Below are 15,231 nucleotides of genomic sequence, written 5' to 3' on the forward strand. Positions count from 1 at the left end.
TATCAAAGAAAATGTCGAAGTCATAAATTTGAATGATTTTGGTCATTATCTTACCAATTTACTTCAGATATAAAATTAAAAGAAAAAGTTTAATTGCAAAGAAGATGCACTTCACACAAAGTGAGGAGATATCTTTTTTGTACCCAAATAATTGGACTCAGAGATCCGTCCACAGATGGAGGGTCCTACTTGCTGCATTTGCAGAATTTTCTGATGGAGATGAACCGTTGACGCTTTGATGAAAGCAGAATACCCACAACTAGTAACGCTACAAACAGTATGAATAAACCCAAATTAAACAAAGCACATTCCAGGTTTGGCGATATGACCATTGAGCTGAACAGGTAACCAGCAGACAGCAGACCTAAGGATACCGTCAATAGCCAACCAAAGAAGCCGTGTGGGAGAAGAAGAAATATGGTTATGACTGTCACACAAAACGAAGTACCATTCAAGATTATGAATATCATGTATACCCAAGCTTTCATCACCACCTTCCCTTCATTGTTCTCACCCTGACCAAGCCCTCCTGGCGGGCTCAGAATCGCTTGGAATGTGGTTGTCGCTATCAGTGCACCCGCCACAAGCAATGCATCCCTTGATTCCGTTGAGATACTTGCTTTCTGCCCTTTCAATAATCCTATCACGTTTCCAAAACAGCTAACCTTTGATTTGGTACTTGGTTGATTCATGGAATCTGTAGTACCCTTGATCTGAATCGAGTGAAATTCTAGAGCTCTTGCTTGAATCAAGAGGCCTTTCATCTCTGTATTAACTGGTTCTGATTTGTTAACCATGTCCAGAACTGTTAAATCTTTCAGGTTTTCCGCATTCACATTGATGTTAGTCTTTAGTAACGAGTTCACCATCTGCAGGAGGAGGAGGAGGAATAATTATCAACAAATTAAGCAATAAAATGATTATATATATATATTGGCAATTAAGATTATCACCTGTAATTGATTCAATTCCACTGCAGTATGCAATACGGTGTAACCATTTTCGTCCTTCCAGTTGAGGACTCTTTCCTCCTGGTTCAGGGCCTCTCTTTTCCAAGACCTTTGAAGATATTCTAATAAATAATCTAAAACTTCGATTTTGCGGGTTTTCACAGCGATGTGCAATGCAGTTTCACCCTGGTTGGTGATATCAACGATGGAAGTGGGGCAAGCCGAGAGAAATTTATCCAAGAGACGGAGATCTCCCTGGTTCACCACATGAAGCAAAGGAGTAATACCGTCTTTGCCTTTGTTGCGGACGAGGTCTTCCCCATTCTCCGTCTCCAGGAGACGAAGCACAGTCGAGATCCGGTTGTTTTCCAAGGCAAGGTGCATGGGGCTCATCCCTCTGCCATCTAGCTTCTGGGAGAAACATGGCTTCAGCCTCATGATCTCTATAGCAAAACTGGTATGTCCCTCACTTGCAGCAACGTGCAAAGGAGTTTCAACAACGGGATGTTTGTCAATATTATCCAATACATTAGGATTTCTATCTATGATTTTATATAACATCTCAACATCTCCTTTCGAAGCAGCATTCCTCATATGTATATCCATTTGAAACAGAACACTATGTTAGCCTAGACTTAGTTTTGCTGGAGATTGCTTCAGCTGAATTACTATTCTAATATAAGGGGTAGGATATGGTCCATGGCACATACACTGTCACCTTAAAATATAGAAATCAAAATATATTAAATATATTTTATGATTAATTGAGAACTTAGTCAATTTCCCTCTCATCACAACAGATTAATAATCCTTCTTAAATTTAATTCAATGTTTTGAATTCGAATTTTCCATAATGTACCTTACATTGTATATTCGTCAAAACAAAAAAATTTCAAACTACATTTCTTATGTCTTGAGTGAATATTTGATGTTCATACATGAAGCAGCGCTGACTACACTGCTCTCTCTCTCTCTCTATATATATATAAATAATCATCCATGGCAGCTAATGGAAAGTGTAATGAAGGCAGGTTTTTATTATTATTTTTTGTATTAATAATTCAGAAACTGCAAAAATTTGATAAGTCTAATATATTTAAAGCATTCATAAGCACATGATTCAAGGTGATAATGGAAACATTCACATGCTGTACATGTGTTGTAGGAAACAGGCATTAAGCATTACTCTGACTTTGCATAACTTGACTCTCTTAACTTAACAATCACAATTATATATTTGTATTAGAATGTAGAAAGCATCTGCCAGCCCATTCATTTTTCTTAACTAAACACCTGATATTTCAAATTATAGCTTAGCTAATCATTAATTCTTAATATTCCAACTTAAACTTTTTAATTTAAATGATTTCCTCACTTTTCCCTTACTTTTACAAATTTGACTTTTCATCCTTATCTTTGCAAATTTTCCATTCTCCATTTAATTTATAAAAATATTCCTAATTAGTTCAACTAAAAAGACGTTTATAGTTAATTTAACATTTATCTTGTATTTTTATTATTTTATTGTATTATAATTATGTTTAAAGAAAGGATAAATATATATATAACAAAGTTATATTACAAATAAATAAATGTTTGGTTGAATGGTGAAGTACAAATGTTAAAATTAAAGAGCCATTATGTGTTTTATTTTTCTATATAAAATATAAAACATCCTCAATACAATACAATTACTTGAGCTTATTTTTGTCTTTTTCCAACTGAGCTAATACCTAATTAACTTGTGATACCAACTAACTCAAGACTTTATAATAAGTATACATAATAACTTATGTAAAGTTGGCTTAAGGGTGTAAAAGCTCTCAAAATTTTTAGAAAAATTAATTTTAATGGTTAAAGGGTCTTTTGATGCATTTTATAATTTTTTATGATTTTTATAAAATTTTACAATTTTTACAATTTTTATAGTTTTATTAAATTTTAATAATTTTATACCTTTTATTTATTTATATTTTTTATAATTTTTTTGGCCACATGTTACACTGTTAAAGCTAACAGCCAAATGGTCTTTTTGATGCATTTTAACAGCTCAACTACCCAATTGAGTGCATATATATATATATATGGGCTTAATTGCTTTTTTGAAAAAGTTTGAGGGTCTTTTTAATACATTTTGAAAGTTTAAGTACCCAATTGAGTGAAAAAAATTAACTGCATTTTTTAAAAAGTTTGAGGACTTTTTACTCCCTTAAACTTTCAAATTTTCAATAAAGAAAAACTTTGACTTAACATTTGCATCTGCATTATCCCAACAATAGCCTAATATTATACTTAATAATAATTTTTTGTGTAAACTATTAAAATAGTTACTTTTATTTGTCTCAGGTTGCATTTTAGTTATTTATATTTGAAATGTTATATTTTAGTCACTTACGTTATCGTGTTGTAACATTTTAGTCATTGAGCGTTAATTGTCGTTAACGGTGTAAGTAAGCTGACTTAGCACATTAGATCATCATTTCAAATGAAATTTTAAGTTAAATTATACAATTGGTCCCCATATTTTTTTTTTCATTTTGAACAATTTAATTTTTTTTTCTTTTACGTTCTTTAAACTTTCTTTTTCTTTTTTTCTTTTTTTCATTCTTTTCTCCTTTTCCCTCTGTTTTCCTCCTTCCTTCATTTCTTCTAACGTAGTTTTTCTATGTTTTTTTTATTTGTTAAAACTAGTTCCTATACTTTTATTTTTTTGAACAATTTAATTTTTTTCTTTTTATTTCTTTATTTTCATTTTCTTCTTCCCTTTGTTTTTCTCTCTTCTCATATTCTTCATTGCGAAACATAATTTTTGCTCACCAAATAAACTAAGTCCTTATTTTTTCACATGATTCCTAAATTGAATTTCACTCGAAACCGAATATCAATCATTTTAATCAAATATCAATTTGAATATAATCTAATTTTGAAACTAAAATTGGATCTAACTAGTCAAATATAAAAAACCATATCATTAATCAAATCTAAACATAAATTGAATTCTTTATATTCAAAACAATTTTTTTCTGTTTCCAAACTTTTACAGAATTGTGTAAATTATTTTTTTCCTTTTCTTTTATTTTCTGACAAATAAATTTAAGCAAACAATAAAATTGATTTAAATCTTCTTGGATATTCCCAAGCAAACTTGATTGGAAGCAGAGCATGGATGAACCGAAGAGAGAAAGGGAGCATGGAACCAAATTGGTTTGGGTAAAGTTGATGGTAAGTTTCGAATGGTGGTCGTTTTAGTCATTGAAAGTATAGAGCTCGTTTGAAGAATTAGTGAAACAACATCATTTCAAGAGGGCGAGAATGTTGTAGGTAAGATAAATGAGGTGGTCATGGGGATTGGTTAGGAGGTTAAGGGAACGGGCTCGGGAAACTTTGTTGAGGGTGGATTGCCATAAGTCACAACTAGCGAGGTCTTCGAGTGAGGAGAGCTTGTGGACAAAGCCATTGAGAGATCCAAATTGGTTTGCTAAAGTGATGATGGACGATTAGGGTTTGTAACCGTGGGTGAGAATAAGCGAAGCAAGTTTTATTTTGTTTTTAGCTTTTACCATTTTTTTCATAAACATAAAAAAAATTTAACAAATGGAAAATATAGAAAAACCATGTTAAAAGAGATGGAGAAGGGAAGAAAACAGAGGGAGAAACAGAAGAAAATAGAAAATAAAGAAAAAGGAAAGTTAAAAGAACATAAAAGAAAAAAAACTAAATTGCTCAAAATGAAAAAATATGGGGACCAATTGTATAATTTAACCTAAGATTTTTATTTGAAATGATGATTTAACGTGCCACGTCAACTTACTGTTACACTGTTAATGACAATTAATGACTCAGTAACTAAAATGTTACAACATGTTAACGTGACTAAAACGTAACATTTCAAACATAAGTGATTATTTTGATAGCTTACTTTGATGTATTTTCTTAAATCGTGATATTAGAAACTTTGATTTAATATAAATAAACATATAAAAATGAACAAACAAAAAATAGTAAATGAATATCGTCTCATTTTCACCTGTCAATAGCTTAAGCTAAACTAATTTGTCTCCTAACCACTAGTTGGATTAAAATAACTTGTTTAAATTCAGTGTAAGACAAACTTTAGGTAAATTTACCTAATGATACTAAGATCAATTTATTGAAATGGCGTGTCGTTCTATTTGGAGATGCAAATATGTGGTTTCAAGAGCGTGCATAATTGCTCCCAATTCTCTTCTGCTAGTAAGACCTAGATTTTATATTTGAGTAAACTGTTCCAAACATAAACCGAGGGCATGTAAGACAACAAAGATGAATGAAATTTGCAGAAGCTCCCAAATTCTGGACGAAAGCATTAATTTGGTTGAAGAATTTGATTCAACAAGGAAGTCAAAAAGTCAGAAGTTTACAAATCTGGTTTAATGTTCAAGGTGGAAGACGTATGCCGTCAGTCGCTGCAATTTGCTAGGGTCTAGTTTCTGCTCTTTCACGATACACTGCTTTGTCACAATTAGCATTTGAGAAGCGGGATCGATTATCCAACCTCGTTGGGGGGCATCTTGTTAAACATGGACTGCAATGCAACATTAGGCCAAGGAGCAGACCAGCAACTGCAGCAGACCAGAATTCGAGCAAGACCAGGAGTAGCTTGATTCATTTTGTTTATTTTGTTTACTTTTGATATTTGTAATCTTTTGTAAATGAAACAAGTTGATATGCAACTTGATTTCATAGTTAGTAGGATTTGATAATGATAGATGTAACAGCTGATATGTTTCAGCTTTTAGTTTGTAATTGTTAATTGGCAACTTGCCAAATTTAGTGGGAGCAGTTACAAGCTTAGGTAACTGACATTCCAATTTTGTAACTCATATATTTTCAAATGAAATGAAAAATGGTATTCTATTCGGTTACATTTTTGCTCTTGAGTTTCCTGTTTTTGTTTTCCTTTCGTTTTTGTTCTGCTTGCTGTTTGAGAGCTTATGCTCTTTGTGTTTCATTTGGTTGCTTGCTGCTGCCATTTATCCAACAAATGGTAATCAGAGCCTCCTATCTTTGAGGACCTCTGTTGTTTAAACTTTAGTTTTCAATACCAACTTAGAATCGTGTTTGCAAAGTCAGTTTCAGCAGCATGAGTTTTGCTCCTCCTCCACCACCAGTTTTTGCTGGAGACAACTACCACATTTGGGTTGTCAAGATGAAGACATATCTTTAAGCACTTGACCTCTAGAGTGCAGTTAAAAGTGATGTCGAGCCAGCACCATTAAGAGCAAATCCTACCATTGCTCAGATCAGGCAACATGGTGGGGAACGAGCCAAGAAACACAAAGCCATAGCCTGTCTGCAGAATGGTGTGTCAGATGTTATTTTCACTCGCATTATGGCCTGTGATTCTCCTAAGCAGGCATGGGATAGGCTAAAAGAGGAGTTTGTGGGATCAGACAAGACCAGGCAGCAACAAGTCATCAACTTGAGAAGGGAGTTTGAAAACTTAAAGATGAAGGAGTTAGAAACTATTAAACAGTATTCTGACAGGATAATGGCTACTGTCAATAACATAAGACTTCTAGGAGAGGATTTTAGTGACAGTAGAGTGGTTGAGAAGGTGATCACCACTCTTCCAGAGAGGTTTGAATAAAAAATCTCCTCACTAGAGGACTCGAGGGACCTCACAACCATTTCCTTGTCTGAATTGGTTAATTCTCTTTATGCACTCGAGCAGAGAAGGTCTAGCAAACAGGAGGAGAATCCTGAAGGAGCATTTCAAGCAAGAGCCAGAGAGGGTTCTAGCTCAAATCAGAGAGCTAAGAAACCTTGGTTTGAAAGAAAGGACAAAGCAAGAAGAGAAACTAACAGAGAAGTAGGCAGGAAGACGTTTCCACCATGCATTCACTGCAAGAAGACCAATCACCTAGAGAAGTTTTACTGGACCAGACCAGACATACAGTGCAAAAATTGTAAGTAGTATGGCCATCATGAGAAGATTTGCAGAAATCATGAGAAGGCTCAAGCTCAGCCAGTACAAGCCAAGACTGCTGAGGGTATACAAGACCAGGAGGAGTATGTGTTCACTGCTTCATGTTTTGCAGTCAACAGAAAGTGTAGCTGGCTTGTGAACAGTGGTTGCTCACACCACATGACTACTGATGAGAGTTTGTTCAAGGATCTTGACAAAGGCTATGTCTCGAAAGTCAAGATAGGCAATGGCAACCTAATTGAAGCAAAGGGGAGAGGCAATGTTGTGATCAATACTGGATCAGGTAACAAAATTATCTCAGATGTGCTTTATGTTCCTGAAATTGATCAGAACCTGCTAAGTGTAGGCCAGCTAGTTAAAAAAGGCTATTCACTAGTTTTCAAGAATGATTCTTGTATTATAAGTGATGTCTATGGTAGGGAGATAGTCTCAGCACTTATGGAAGACAAATGTTTCATGCTGGATGTGAACAAGCTTGAGAAAAGAGCCTACACAAGCTCAGTGGATGATACTGATCTTTGGCACAAGAGGTTTGGCCATGTTAACCTCAAATCACTTGACTTGCTGCACAAAATGAACATGACAGAGGACATTGTGAAAGTTAATACAAGTGAAGGTGTTTGTGAGGTGTGTCAGCTTGGTAAACAAGCCATGTTGCCTTTTCCAGCAAACCAGGCATGGAAAGCTCGAGACAGACTTAAGTTGGTGCACTCAGATGTCTGTGGACCAATGAAGACACCTTCACTGAATGGCAGTAAGTACTTTGTCTTGTTTATTGATGATCTGACCAAATTTTACTGGGTGTACTTCATGAAACAGAAGTCAGAGGTGTTTGACATGTTTGTAAAGTTTAAAGCTTGGGCAAAAAATTAAGCAGGCTATAAGATCAAGGCCTTAAGGACAGACAATGGCTCAGAATACTTGTTTGAAAGATTCCAGAAGCTATGTGAGCAGGCTGGAATCCATCATCAACTGGCCACTGTGTACACTCTTTAGCAAAATGGAGTGAGTGAGAGGAAGAACAGGACAGTGATGAGCATAACCAGGTGTTTGTTGTTTCAAAGCAAACTTCCAGGTATCTTTTGGGCTGAAGGTGTCAATACTTCAGTTTATTTGCTTAATAGGCTGCCAACACATGCTGTGAAGGACAAAACCCCTTTTTAAGCATGGTATGGTCTCAAACCTGTTGTCTCACATTTAAAATTGTTTGGCTGCATATGTTATGTGCTTGTACCAGCAGAAAGAAGGACCAAACTTGAGAAGAGGTCAATTGTTGGCATATTTGTTGGCTATAGTGGCTGTAAGAAGGGCTACAGGATATTTGATCCCTCGACCAAGAAGATTTTGGTAAGTAAGGATGTTAAATTTGATGAAACAAGATTTTGGGACTTTGATGGTTCAGATACAAGTTCATTTGAAGAAGAGAAAGGTGATAGCAATCTGGAATTGGCAGAAAAATGCCAATGTTGATGATGCTCATGTGAGAAGGACCAGGTCCATTGCTGACATCTACCAGAGATGCAATGTGGCCATTATTGAACCCTCAAATTATGAAGAGGCTGCTAGATGCAAGAGCTGGAGGAAAGCTATGGAGGCTGAAATTGATATGATCCACAAGAATGATACTTGGGATCTAGTGGACAGACCTGAACAGAGGAAGGTCATTAGTGTCAAGTGGGTTTACAAGGCAAAGTTCAATGCAGATGGCTCTCTGAACAAGCACAAGGCAAGACTTGTGGTGAAAGGGTACAACCAACAATTTGGCATTGATTTTGAGGAGACTTTTGCTCCAGTAGCTAGGCTGGATACTATCAAATTGTTGTTTGCCTTGGCTGCACAGAAACAGTGGAAGGTGCACCAGCTTGATGTCAAGTCAACCTTCTTAAATGGCTTCCTTAAAGAGGAGATATATGTAGAACAACCTGATGGGTTCAAAGTCCAAGGAATGGAGGACAAGGTTTATAGGCTGAAGAAGGCATTTTATGGTTTAAAACAGGCTCCTCAAGCCTGGTATGACAGAATTGATGAGTATCTGTCCAAACTCCACTTTGAGAAAAGCTTGAGTGAACCAACTTTGTTTGTGAATAAGTCCAATGATGAGACACTGTTGATTGTGTTAATATATGTAGATGATTTACTGGTAATTGGAAGTAAAATTGAACTGATTCAAGAGTTCAAAGAGAAAATGCAAGTCATGTTTGATATGACAGACTTGGGAATTATGAGTTATTTCCTTGGTATGGAAGTGAGTCATATTGATCAAGGTATTTTCATTGGTCAACATGCCTTTGCCTCGAAAATACTCACTAAATTTCACATGGAAAATTGCAAGTCAGTGAGTACTCCACTGGTTATAGGCCAAAAGTTAAGCAGCTATAGAAATGAAGAAAAAGTGGATGAAAGGGAGTATAGAAGTTTAATAGGATGTTTGCTATACTTGACAGCAACTAGACCTCATCTTATGCACTCAGTCAGTTTGCTATCTCGTTTCATGCATAGCTGTAACACATTACATTTAAAGGCAGCAAAGAGAATCCTCAGGTATGTCAAAGGAACCTTGAAGTTTGGAGTAATGTTCAAGTCAGGAAGTTAGCTGAAGCTGACTGGTTACTCAAACAGTGACTGGGGAGGTTTGATTGATGATATGAGGAGTACCTCAGGCTACCTCTTTATACTTGGTTCGGGAGGTTTCAGCTGGAGCTCTAAAAAGCAACAAACAGTTGATCAATCAACTGCTGAAGCAAAATACATAGCAGCAGCTGGAGCAGTAAGTCAAGCTATTTGGCTTAGAAGATTGTTGTGTGATTTGCATGAGGAACAATTTGAGCCTACTGAGATTATGGTTGATAATCAATCAACAATAGCTATCTCTAAGAATGCTGTTTTTCATGGCAAAACAAAACACTTTAAACTCAAATTTTATTTTGTTCGAGAGGCAGTGCAATCAAAGGATGTGAGTCTTGGATATTGTAGCTCACAAGATCAATTGGCTGACATTTTGACAAAGCCTATTGGTACTATGAGGTTTGAACTTCTGAGGGAATTGATTGGCGTTTGTTGCCTATAGTCCAAGGAGGAGTGTTAAACATGGATTGCAATGCAATATTTGGCCAAGGAGCAGACCAGCCACTGCAGCAGACCAGAATTCGAGCAAGGCTAGGAGCAGCTTGATTCATTTTTTTTATTTTGTTTACTTTTGATATTTGTAATCTTTTGTAAATGAAACAAGTTGATATGCAACTTGATTTCATAGTTAGTAGAATTTGATAATGATAGATGTAACAGCTGATATGTTTCAGCTTTGAGTTTGTAATTGTTAATTAGCAACTTGCCAAATTTAGTGTGAGCAGTTACAAGCTTAGGTAACTGACATTCCAATTTTGTAACTCATATATTTTCAAATGAAATGAAAAATGGTATTCTATTCGGTTACATTTTTGCTCTTGAGTTTCCTGTTTTTCTTTTCCTTTTGTTTTTGTTCTGCTTGCTGTTTGAGAGCTTATGCTCTTAGTGTTTCATTTGGTTGGTTGCTTCTGCCATTTATCCAACACATCTACATGCAACAGGCATAAACAACTTGAAGCCAATGCATATAACCATCAACAACCCGAAAAACAATGCGCATAGTAACACACTACATTTTGTTAACTACACAGAATGTGAAACGTTAAGCTGAAAATAGGATTGAGACTTGACAGTAAGAGCCCATTCCCAAATATACCACCTCAAGCGCTAAAATAAATGCAGCAAATGCATGAACATAAAACCAAAGCTAGTTCAACACTTGGAAAAACTTGAAAGCCTAAACTAGGTTACAAACAAGCCCCAAACAGTTGTGATGACAAAAAATTAACCTTATCTTTGATCTCTTAGAAGTCCAAATAGCACTAAAGCAATCTAAAACAACCCTTGAAAAAAGAGTACATTGGAAGATTGGAGACTCTTTACAAAGTCTATGATCCTCTTTTGCCAGACTAATCAACCAAAACTTTTTTTTATATGGAAACACAACAAGCAGAACATAAGGACAAGTGAAATTAAAAGAGTTCATTACACACATAAAATTATGATTTTGCACAGTCAAAGCACTTCTATTAAATTCCCTTAAAGTCGCCTCCCTTGTCCACCATCTTCCTGCATGCCATTCATTCCTCATAGTTAAGTTGATGAAGAAAGTTTTCATCTGCTGAATGTCCTTGGCAAATGGTTGTATTGACCAATGCATTCTAGTATATTATGATTCAATAATTCCTTTATTACCTTTGTCTCTATTCCAGATGATGCATTCTTTAATTCCATAATGGATAAGCTTTGCTAGTGCCATTCTAGCAAAGAGGAAAAGTGTTATGGGCCGAATCTATGTTAGAAAAGGTTCTAATTTTGATTCCTCAATTAAGGCTTAGGTTGTGATTTTATTTCTTTCCTTAGGATTTGTTGTGCTTTTATTTCAGTCAACTTATTTCGTTTCTAGAATAAGAGTGCGATTCGTGTAACAAGAGTGATCCTCATTTAACGGGACATATGGAACAATAAAAACTATGTAGAATTTCTATCAAGAAACTTAGAAGAGATTTGGGTCTCTCTCTAACGAATCCTAAAGTTTTAGTCCCCTTTGATGAGTTGAACCATCAATAGCAATATTTCGTAACAAAAAGCATATCCATTTTGGACATGCAAGGTTAATAGCACATGATCTATTAGTATAGTTAGACTTGGATGGTAGTCCATACGGTTATCATTTACCCTAGTTTGGCATATGCCTATTAGTATGTGGCTTTCCACTGGCAATTTAGGGTCTTTTTTTTTATGGCCATCAATTAGGCTTCTTAAAACTAAGAAGTAAAAACAATATATTCGTAGTAATAGTAGATTAAAAAAGATAGCTTTCTTGGCCACAATTCTTTTGAGTCTCATATTTTATACATTTTGAATGTATGGAGAGCACAAATGTTACTAATCTTTGGTAAGGAAGAGGTTTTGAAGTCTAGAGATGTTGAAACCATAACCATTAGATACTTCTTGACATTGTTATCACCTATTATTATTGATATAAACCAGACATGTCTCTGTCTTGCAGTAAGGCGGTTAAACATTTAAAAATAAATATTAAGTAGTAGAAACTTCACAGCATTAACATAATTGCAATGCATGTACTTACAATTTGTGGATTCTTCCTCGCTCATCCCAAGATATTGAGCTGCATTTTGGATGCTTATTGTTGAATAAACAGATAGCAGCAGTTCAAACATCCTCTTAGTGTAAAGCTCTATAAAAAAGACCGCAAATAAATGAACCTAGAGTCCTAGATAATTAGACGTTCTATGATACTGAGTGTCCTTTATTTTTTTCATGATTCTGCTCCTTCTATGTCATGCATCTCAATCAAAGCAAAGAATTGAACTAGGAACCACGCTTCATTGCTATTGTACCATACCATTGCGTTTGAATCATTATACATTAAATTTTATAATTAGCTCTTCTTAAAACTAATATAAGATTAAGAAACTTGCTTGAGAAAGCACCAACAAGAACTTTAGTTTCTTGAGTCCAATCAAAGCCACGAAAGCGTCATAGACACCAGCATAGTCCCTTGTCCACGGCTTCTACCTATTTTTCAGGCTGCCACCAACTCTGGTTGGCTCTCCTTTATCGTTGGATGTATTGATCTCCAAAGGAACCTTGCATTATTACTGCAAAACCATCCCCCTAATATGAATATAGCCCCGCAAACATAGCTTTATTGCTCAAATAAACAAAGAAAGAATAAATGGATTTATATAGCATCAACGTAGATGTGGCCGAGAAGATGAATTGTGTTGGTATTTTAACAAAAACTATGAAAAACATAAAATGTGAAAGAAAGATATATTGGAAGCACATTATAATATGTTGTATTGTTCAGATTATATACGCAAAAAAAAAAAAGAGAAACCTGTTAAACTTACTCCTAAAATCATGACACAAACATTGAACTTACTCCTAAAATCATGTGACAAAATTAAAAAAAAATTTAAAAATTCCTAAAAAAGTGGTCTACTAACCTATTATTAAGAAAGTCTAAGGCACATTCTCAACACTTCTCCTTGCTTTAGTAATTGCAAAAGCCTATTTTGTTTTTTAAAACTTTAAATCTAACTTTTGGAAGAGCCTTGATTAACATATCGGCTATTTGATCTTCAGTCTTGCAAAAAATAGACTTGATTTCACCAATCTTCTGTTCTTCCAAATGATATTCATCAATCTTACTGTACCAAGCCTAAAAGTTTGTTTAAGACTATATGAGGCATTGTTTAACATGCAAACTTTCTCCTCTTGTCCCTTAACTTAGAATGCCTTGAGCTACTTTTCTCTCATTACTTAATCCACTTGTCATCTTTCTCAGCTTTTTTAAACTCAACAGACTCAAATACAAAAACATTGTACCTTTCATAAATTTTAGATAAAGTTATTGTGTCACGAACTAGAACATCATCTATGTTGTCATCAAAGTACTGAGGAGTCTCTAGCAATTGCTTTGTTGTTGGCTTCTCCTCCATTAGATTTAGACCAAAGCTTTTTTCTTTCATTTTTACTTTGAATGCATCCTTGCCTTTTGAGTCTTTGATCAAGAACCATTTGTCTTCAAATATGTCATTGAAACCTTTTTTTAATCAATTGCCCAATACTAAGAAGATTTTGGTTAATGTTAGGCACATATATAGAACATCAATTATGTGTTTCAAACCTGTTAAACTTTCAATAGCCACTGTTCCTTTTCTTTTAACTAGAATAAACTCACCATTTCCAACTTTTATTTTGGAAATGATAGTTTTATCAAGTTATTTGAAAGTTGTTGGATCATTGATCATGTGATTTGTGCAGTCGCTTTCGATCAACCAAGATCATTTGAGAAACATGTCACCACAAAAAGGAACTCATCTTCTTGTTGCTCAATAGATGCTTTTGTCTCTCCATGTTGTTGAGATTTACAAACCCGTTATATGTGCCCAATATTGTCACATTTTCTGCACTTGATATCAGGCCTCCACCAACACTTCTTTGGTAAGTGATTTGTCTTCTTATAGTGTGGACATGGAGGATATGTCTCGTTGTTTTTATTGTTGCTGGTCTTATCTTCAATTTTCTTATTTTTGCCTCCCGAATTTTTTGCCCTAAAAGCATCTTCTACTGATGCTTCTTGTCTCATCTTTCTCTTTTGTTCTGGAACCTGCAATGCATTCACTAATTCTGCCAAGGATATACTTGACAAATCATTAAATTCTTCTAATGAAGAAATTTTAGACTCATATTTGTTAGTCAAAGTGACAAGAATTTTTTGCACTATTCGATCATCAGAAAAATCATTACCCAACAATCTTAGCTTGTTTACTATTCCCTCCAACTTATCAGAATAGTCTTTAATGGTTTCTGTCTCATTCATTTTTAGTATTTCAAACTCTCTAATCAAATTGAGCACCTGCATATTTTTGTTCTTTCATTGCCTTGGTATTTTTTCTTGAGGTAGTCCCAAATTTCTTTTGCTGACCCAAAATTCATGATTCTTGTAAATATTTTGCTTGAAATAACAGAGAAAATGCATGCTTTAGCTTTGAATTTCCTTGTCTTCTTCTCTTTGTGAGTCTTTAATTAATTCATTGTTCGATTTGCCGGCAATGACGAAACATCGTTATCTTCTTATAATGCTTCCCAATGATCCATCGCATCAAGATAAACTGTCATTCTAACAGCCCAAGCTTGATAGTTGTCACTATCAAAAATTGGTGGAACAATATGAGAAAACGACATTGTGTCAGCTTCCATGTCTAAAACTTATATGCTTCTCTCAACTCACAGATCACTTAAGATAAGAGCTTTGATGCCAGTTGTTGGTTTTTTAACAAAAAAAATGAAACATAGAAAATGTGAACGAAAGATATATTGGAAGCATATTATAACCTGTTGTATTGTTCAGATTATATGGGCAAAAAAAAAACAGAAGCCTGTTAAACTTACTCCTAAAATCATACCACAAACACTTAACATATTGCTAAAATTATGTGACAAAAAATAAAAAAAAATTAAAAATCCCTAAAAACTTGGTCTACAGACCTATTATTAAGCAAGTCTAAGGTGTCACGGGCCGAAGTTCAAAGCTCGTGACCATCGCACCAAATGCATCCAATTGAGGTCTATTGCTCAGATGGGGATCATTTGGCCCACAAGAACTGGCCCGATTTAAAGAGCTATTGGGCAAGCCTGTCAGATTGAAGCCTGGTTAGCCCGATAATGAAGAGATGGCAACTTAGGCTAATATGGTAACTAATCTTAGAAGAT

The 15,231-nt window shown here is 34.9% G+C and overlaps 1 protein-coding gene and 1 pseudogene across 1 annotated transcript; both read right to left on the reverse strand.

Annotated features, from left to right (window-relative positions):
- Window positions 1–68: 68 nt before the first annotated feature.
- Window positions 69–1,730, reverse strand: LOC105792001 (ankyrin repeat-containing protein BDA1). The gene is made up of 2 exons (XM_012620352.2): window positions 954–1,730; window positions 69–869 (listed from the first exon to the last, which is right to left on the reverse strand). The coding sequence occupies exons 1-2, from the start codon at window positions 1,554–1,556 to the stop codon at window positions 186–188; spliced, it is 1,287 nt and encodes a 428-aa protein (XP_012475806.1). The 5' UTR covers window positions 1,557–1,730; the 3' UTR covers window positions 69–185.
- Window positions 1,731–5,359: 3,629 nt separating this feature from the next.
- Window positions 5,360–12,727, reverse strand: LOC105792008 (COP9 signalosome complex subunit 8-like; annotated as a pseudogene).
- Between the last annotated feature and the right edge of the window lie 2,504 nt (window positions 12,728–15,231).

Source organism: Gossypium raimondii, chromosome 8 (assembly GCF_025698545.1).
Source record: "Gossypium raimondii isolate GPD5lz chromosome 8, ASM2569854v1, whole genome shotgun sequence".
In the NCBI taxonomy this organism is placed as follows: Eukaryota; Viridiplantae; Streptophyta; class Magnoliopsida; order Malvales; family Malvaceae; genus Gossypium; species Gossypium raimondii.

What these genes read in the sequence shown, in the direction of transcription:
- LOC105792001 (XM_012620352.2), bottom strand. Translation starts at nt 1,556, where the DNA reads ATGGATATACATATGAGGAATGCTGCTTCGAAAGGAGATGTTGAGATG. An exon ending in TGGAATTGAATCAATTACAG is followed by an intron (nt 870 to 953) that starts GTGATAATCTTA and finishes CTCCTCCTGCAG; the next exon opens with ATGGTGAACTCGTTACTAAA.